This window comes from Salmo trutta, chromosome 8 (genome assembly GCF_901001165.1).
Source record: "Salmo trutta chromosome 8, fSalTru1.1, whole genome shotgun sequence".
Lineage (NCBI taxonomy): Eukaryota > Metazoa > Chordata > Actinopteri > Salmoniformes > Salmonidae > Salmo > Salmo trutta.
In genome coordinates this window covers 39638561-39646159 of record NC_042964.1, presented here as the reverse complement: position 1 = coordinate 39646159, position 7599 = coordinate 39638561, and the positions used below count along the sequence as shown (strand labels likewise).

At 45.5% G+C, this 7599-nt stretch overlaps 1 protein-coding gene across 11 annotated transcripts in view; it reads right to left on the bottom strand.

The window, feature by feature from the left end:
* Positions 1-439: 439 nt before the first annotated feature.
* sbf1 (SET binding factor 1) overlaps positions 440-7599 on the bottom strand; it is an 88837-nt gene continuing 81677 nt past the window's right edge. For all 11 annotated transcript variants that reach the window (XM_029761283.1, XM_029761290.1, XM_029761287.1 and 8 more), the window contains 8 exons: positions 5151-5277; positions 4820-4950; positions 4319-4561; positions 4104-4211; positions 3693-3898; positions 3508-3595; positions 3130-3261; positions 440-2992 (listed from right to left, as the gene is read on the bottom strand). In XM_029761283.1, the coding sequence (XP_029617143.1) occupies positions 2894-2992; positions 3130-3261; positions 3508-3595; positions 3693-3898; positions 4104-4211; positions 4319-4561; positions 4820-4950; positions 5151-5277 (1134 nt within the window). In that variant the 3' untranslated portion in view covers positions 440-2893. The remainder of the gene's footprint in view (positions 2993-3129; positions 3262-3507; positions 3596-3692; positions 3899-4103; positions 4212-4318; positions 4562-4819; positions 4951-5150; positions 5278-7599) is intronic.

Below are 7599 nucleotides of genomic sequence, written 5' to 3'. Positions count from 1 at the left end.
AGTTATCTTGCCTTGGTTAAGTCTAGGGTTGAATGGTGAAATGAGTAGATTCTAACTCGTCTTTGACCTGACAGCATTTTCTTCAAAAAGTGCATGTTCTAACTTGGCGAGTCTGATATGTTTCTCCTGCCAAGTCTAACGACAGTGGCTTCAGGAAGGCTATATAAAGACTTCAGAATGGTGATCCCTGCCCATACCACTAACTACTCCCAACAGGGTGGAGCCCCTCTGGACACAACAATCCAGCACGTGCATAGATACAGAATTAATAGATTGATCATAACCCTCGAATGAGGTTGGTTTTACCTGGCTGGTGCTGTGTCTTTGCACTCATGTAGTGCTAAAATTGAGAGCTTCATAACTGATCAGAGATATCACCCAAAGCAAGTGTTAATCTTGGACGAGAGGGAAAAAAAGGGACAAACCTACACCAAAACAGTGACGTTTAAACCCACAGTGTTTTTGTTTTAATTCTAAAAAATATATTACATGATTGACAAACCCAGCTCTGCAGGAAATTTCTAATTAGAGAAAAAAACAAAATAAATAAGGTTATATTGTACTGATTAATGTTGTGGATATAATCTACCCAAATCAGGAGAGATGAGTAGACTGCAGTAAAGGGGGTGAGCTGGGTTTTTGGGGTGGGTGGGTGTGACATTTTAAAAACACCCCACCTGTGCAGCTAAGCAACCTAATGAGATTCCATAACTCCATTCCAGAAAACCCACCTTAACTAGGGAGGCTAGTTCTTGCTCATACAAACACACCATTTCCACTCTGCTTAGGGATTGATATTGGGGAAGGACAACAATGTAAAAAAAAAAAAAAATCAGACATTGAGGATTTACTTATACAACACATTTTCCAAAAAGTAGTAGCATTAGTCACGTTAACACAGAAAAACAAATGGCACATTGGATTCCTAATTTTAAAAAGTGGTAATTGAGGAACTTTTCTTACCGAGGAGACAAAGTTAAATAAATTACTACCATAAACGTTACATACAAATCTGAGTAGTATATACAAAAGGAGTTAGACACAAATCTACAATTCAAATTTTATGTTCAAGACAGCAGTATAACCATATTTTACACAGCAATGTGTGTGTTAAACGAGGAGTATGTGTCCGTTTTCGTAACTTGGGGGCTCAAAATGAGGGCTAACCGATACTGCTCTGTAGCGTAAAAAAACTAACAAGTGACTTAATTGCAATCTCACAAATTCCAGCTAAACGTTCTCTCTACAAGGCTCTAACAGACATTGACTCCTATGTACAGGCTTAAGAATAGAATGTACCAGCCTCTAGCTAAAAACACTGGTTTAGACAGAAGAGCAGCGGCGAGAAAGTTGGGACTCGCTGAAGTATTACTGTTCACATAGATGCAGTTGTTCAGAAGCCAAGCTGTGACTCACAGACCACCAAACAAAGGCTGAGTAAGTAAACATAGCACAGAGAGTGATATCTTATGCTCAGACACATGCTTTTGAGACTTTCAATGCTATTAATTGGCTGTAATTATTGTTGGAAATTTGAATGTATTATTATAAGTGCCTTGACCACTAACGCCCCCCTCTGGTTAAGAACTGTATTAGATGAAAAACAATTGGTTGTTTTTACTTGTTAAGAGCATATTCCAATCCAACTGTCTAATACTTGTCACATGTTAAAATCCACTGGCATAACTGAAATACCATTTGTCAAACATTAAACCTGACCATAGAAACAGAGGGGGAAGGGGGTCGTATCCAGGAAGTCTGTCATGTTAGTCAGATCCAGTCTCAGCACTGTGCCATGTAAACAGACTAGTCATCCATCCCATAATCCCCTCCCATCACCTTTGAACTTTGTGCATAAATTAATATTCACAAAAACATGTTCCTTAACATTCTGAACTGTAATAGTGGTTATTCGTTTTTGATAAATATAGAGGAACTTTAGCTTCTTGTGTAAACACTAATATTGTTCTGCAGACAGACTCCCTAACCTGCGGATTTAGAATCTCCGACTGCCATTCTCCTGGTTTGATCACGAGGGCCAATAACATATCACCATCAACTGCTCTGGGGATGATAACTAGGAGGCCTGATATATCTCTGACACAATTTTGAGTGACCCAAAAATTAAACAGATAAGCTGGAAAAAATAGAAATCCTTCATAAACCGTTGAGAGAGCTCCCTTGGTGGTGTGTCTGGGGAATAAGAGACATCTTAGAGGGGATCTGTGAGTGTCCAACTCCTCACGGGTAAGACTCAGTTACATCAGGCAGTGACGGGGGAGGCCTCAACGTCAGCTAGCAGGTGATCATGACGACTGTCCTGTGTTAGTTGGGGCCGATTCAGTGTTCTGTTAAAGGAAACACTCAAATTCACTTCCAGTTTTCATTGACAACAGGCAGGATCCTCTGCATGGCTGGATAATGTAGTTCATCATTACTTCCTCCCTGGAGTGTTAAGTTGTGTGGAGGGATGGGTGGGTCTGGCTACATCTGCATGCTGGAGGCACCAGTTAGATTAGTCTGGTGAGAAACTGTCCATCTTCAAGCTCACACAACAAACTACATCATGCTTTGTTTCTTTTAGCTCCATTTTGCATAGACATCCAGCACAAATAGTGGTTGTACTACCAAGGTGACAGGCTGCAGCCAGCAACACGGTGAGACAAAAGCGAGTGGTCATTCAGGGACTTTACTTAATTGTTATAACAACACTGAAACGTGACATCCTCAGATCGACACTGAACGTCGCTCAACTGTGGAAAGGACCCCCTCCCCCCCATCTGTCTCAATTCCTCCTTCTGGAAAGGAACTCCTGTGATTGGCCAGCAGAGATGTCCATCGGGTGCCTCAGCACTGCTCATTGGTTCCTGTTATGGTGGAGCCGTGCAGCTCTCTAGGCATCAGAGAGGCAGCTCTGAATACTGTCCATCCACAGCTGTGCGTTGGGGCTGTCCAGCCCACAGAAGTTATACACTCTTTTGGTCGTCTTGAGCTGCCGTAGAAAGAGAGAGGTTAAGACTGTTCTTAAGCTACCGCATAGATTTACATTTTATTCATTTAGCAAACGCATTCGCTGATCATAACATGTCACAATACACAAACGTGACCCTGAGGGCTCTGGTAACTCACATCGAAGAAGGCTTTCTCCTCTACGTGTTTGGGCGCTCCCATGGTGGGCGTGCCTGGAATGACAGACTCCACCTCCGCCAGCTCAATCACCCCCTTACACTCCCTGTCCTGCCTGGTCTCATAGTATCTCAGCTAGAGAGAGAGAGATCATTATCATCACCACAGTAACAATCCCCCCCTTACACTCCCTGTCCTGCCTGGTCTCATAGCATCTCAGCTAGAGAGAGAGAGATCATTATCATCACCACCACAGTAACAATCACCCCCTTGCACTCCCTGTCCTGCCTGGTCTCATAGCATCTCAGCTAGAGAGAGAGAGATCATCACCACCACAGTAACAATCACCATCAGTATCATGGCCCACCTCCCTCCTCTTACCTGATGTTTGGTCTTGTCCAGCACAAACCAGCGGGGTTTCCATGGCTTCAGCAACGCGCCTTTCTTATACAGGATGCCCTCAAAACTCCTGGGAGTCGAAGGTAGAAGAAACCCAGTCAGTCACTTTCGTAACACACCGAGGGGTAATGTGTTGCTGGGGCAGTGATAAGGGAGTGGGTACAGACCTGTTCTCACTCTCCGTGCTCTGGAACTGGCTGTATAGGGTGCTGGTGCTGGGGCGCCCGGCCACAGGGGTGGAGGTGGTGCTGGTCTCACGGTCCATGGCCAGGTTAATGGAGGAGCCCACTCCACTCTCCGGAAGGTACACCCCCTGAGACCGCCGCTGGTGACTCAGGTTGGACGACATCAGCAAGGAGCTGTTGAACGACGGCTGAAAGAGCAAGAAAACACAGAGGGGGGTATCCTCTGATTAGATTAGGGAGGGCTAATCTATTCAATAAAACACAAATAGTTGCCACAAGAGGGGTCAGTAGAATATATGACTATAAATCTACGTGTCTAAGTTTGTCAGAAGGATGGCATCCTAATAGCCAGTGAAACCCTAGGTTAGCTTCTGGTTGTTCAGTGTTTCTCACCCTGTTCTCCAGCTTGGCCTCGGCCCGTTGGTTGGCCTTGATCTTGTCCCAGGTGTCCTTCCATTTCTCTGGTGGCAGCCCCAACTCAGCCTCCAGACTCTGCAGGTCCTAGGACAGAATACACCGAGCAAGTCAGATTCATGTATAAGCATTTATACAACAGGGACTACTGCAGTATACTGATGGTATGTAATGTGTAAGTAATCTCCACTAACCTGCAGCAGTTTGGTGATGGCGTCGGGTACCACTCTGCTGCGGCTGTCGTAGCAGGGCCAGACGATGTGTCGCTGGGATTTGCGGGTGGTGGTGTCTGGTTTGTCAGGCACCTCCTCAGCCAGCCTCTCCTGCCGGCCCCTCTGTACCAGCTCCCAGTCATACGACGGGCCCTCAGACAGCGTCTCCTCTGTGTAGAAGTCCCACACCTTCAGGTTGGAGATGAAGCTGTATGGCCGCAGCACCTGGGGAAAAGAGTAAAAACACAGAGGGATTTAGCTAGTAAATGACCACATGGATTTATTTTTGTTACCACAAAACGTGCATGTAATTAAAAGTTATAATTCTAACTTCAAGATCGGCTAGTAAATCTTAGGTCAAGTCTAAGATCGTAAAACCAAACCACTTGATTAGAAAATGTATGATAGCCACTTGAATTTTCAGTAAACTTCCCCACCAGGGGGCAGTCTAATGTACCCCAGTAGCGTTCCAGGCTCACTCACCTCCTCATCCTCTGGTGAGAACATGTAGTTGAAGAAAATGGGTGTTTTCTTGTTGAGCCGGTCGATGTAATCCCACACCGATTTACACACCTGCGAGTTCTTCCTCTCCCCCTTCTCCTCGTACAAAACCCCTTAACACAGACGGAAGGTTCATCAACTCACTGAACCCAATCACTCAACTGGCATATAAGTCACACTCAAATACCCAAACGTGTACTGAAATAACCTACTTCTAAGAATTCAGATAGTATCTATGGGGTCTGGAGTTTCTCCTAACCATGTAACCTGAATCTAGAGGCCATCTTATCTGTAGAACGGAGAAAAGGCTCACCAAGCTCGATGCGTTCGTAGTCCGAGTCGAGCAGGAAGGTTCTGAAGCGGTTGGACACGTGGTGGTAGGCCAGGAACTTCAGGTAGTACTGACTGAACTCAAACTCCATGGGGAACTGCAGGTGGATCTGAAGGGGGACAGGATTTAAGGTAACACGTCAGTTGCCCTTCCTGTCTTTACTGCTCAACTTCTTGATCAAACATTCACTGGCCCTTCCTCAATTGGATTTGCGCAGCTCCTGCGTACTCTTTCGCCTCCTTTAGAAAAAGGTCAAAGGTCATCGAGGAGAAACGGCGAGGAGACGGAACATGGATGAAAATGAGCTTGTATGAAATTAGACACTCCTCTCCACTCACGCGTCATCGGGCGAATTACGTGATAAAACAAAATATAGCTAGTTGTGCAAGACATTTTATAGATGGAAGTAGCATATTGTTTTTAAACGTGTATATACGTTTCTCCTCTGAAAAAACAAAAGCTGATTCAATCGGGGTGTGGCAGATTTCAGAAATCTTCCGCGAAGAACTCTGGTAGGATGCATTTGTAAAGTATTCTTTCCGCTTGACTTTTTCCATATTTTGTTACAGCCTTATTCTAAAATGTATTAAATCATTTCTCAATCTACACACAATACCCGATAACTACAAATTAAAAACAGGTTTTAAGAAATGTTTGCAAATGTATAAAAATTCAAAACTGAAACGCCATATTTACATAAGTATTCAGTCCCTTTACTTAGTACTTTGTTTAAGCACCGTTGGCAGTGATTACAGGCTTGAGTCTTCTTGCGTATGACGCTACAAGCTTGGCACACCTGTATTCGGGGAGTTTCTTCCATACTGCTCTGCAGATCCTCTCAAGCTGTCAGGTTGGATGGGGAGCGTCGCTGCACAGCTATTTTCAGGTCTCTCCAGAGATGTTCGATTGGGTTCAAGTCCGAGCTCTGGCTGGGCCACTCAGGGACATTGAGAGACCTGTCCCGAAGCCACTCCTGCGTTGTCTTGGCTATCTGCTTAGGGTTGTTTTCCTGTTGGAAGGTGAACCTTCGCCCCAGTCTGAGGTCCTGAGCGCTCTGGAGTAGGTTTTTATCAAGGATCTCTCTGTACTTTGCTCCGTTCATCTTTCCCTCAATCCTGACTAGTCTTCCTTTCCCTGCTGCTGAAAAACATCCCCATAGCATGATGCTGCCACCACCATGCTTCACCGAAGGGATGGTGCCAGGTTTCCTCCAGACATGACGCTTGGCATTCAGGCCAAAGAGTTCAATCTTGGATTCATCAGACCAGAGAATCTTGCTTCTCATGGTCTGAAGGTCCTCTAGGTGCCTTTTAGCAAACTCCAAGCGGGCTGTCATGTGCCTTTTACTGAGGAGTGGCTTCCATTCGGCCACTCTACCATAAAGGCCTGATTGGTGGAGTGCTGCAGAGATGGTTGTCCTTCTGGAAGATTCTCCCATCTCCACAGAAGAACTCTGGAGCTCTGTCAGAGTGACAATTGGGTTCTTGGTCACCTCCCTGACCAAGGCCCTTCTCCCCCAATTACTCAGTGCGGCCAGCTCTAGGAAGAGTCTTGGTGGTTCCAAACTTCTTCCATTTAAGAATGATGGAGGCCACTGTGTTCTTGGGGACCTTCAATGCTGCAGAAATGTTTTGGTACCCTTCCCCAGATCTGTGCCTCGACACAATCCTGTCTGAGCTCCACGGACAATTCCTTCGACCTCATGGCTTGGTTTTTGCTCTGACATGCACTGTCAACTGTGGGACCTTATATAGACAGGTGTGTGCCTTTCCAAATCATGTCCAATCAATTGAATTTACCACAGGCGGACTCAGATCAAGTTGTAGAAACATCTCAAGGATGATCAATGGAAACAGGATGCACCTGAGCTCAATTTCAAGGGCCTGATTCCTTTTTTCTGCTTATTATTATTTTTTTACCCCTGCCCCCCCAATTTCAAATCTTGTCTCATCGCTGCAACTCCCCAACGGGCTTGGGAGAGACGAAGGTGGAGTCATGCGTCCTCCGAAACATGACCTGCCTAACCGCGCTCCTTAACACCCGCCAGCTTAACCCGGAAGCAGCCACACCAATGTTTCAGAGAAGACACCGTTAAACTGGCAACCAGTCAGCCTGCAGGCACCCAGCCCGCCAGGGTGCGATGAGCCAAGTAAAGTCCTCCCGGCCAAACCCTACCCTAACAACGCTGGGCCAATTGTGTGCCATCCTGTGGGATTCCCGGGCCACGGCCAGTTGTGGCACAGACCGGGAATGAACCCAGGTCTGTACTAACGCCTCTAGCACTGCGCCACTCAGGAGGCCCAGGGTCTGAATACTTATGTAAATAAGGTATGTTTTTTATTTTTAATACATTCGCAAAAAATTTTAAAAACCTGTTTTCACTTTGTCATTATGAGGTATTTTTAAACATCCTCAATTTTAGAATAAGTCT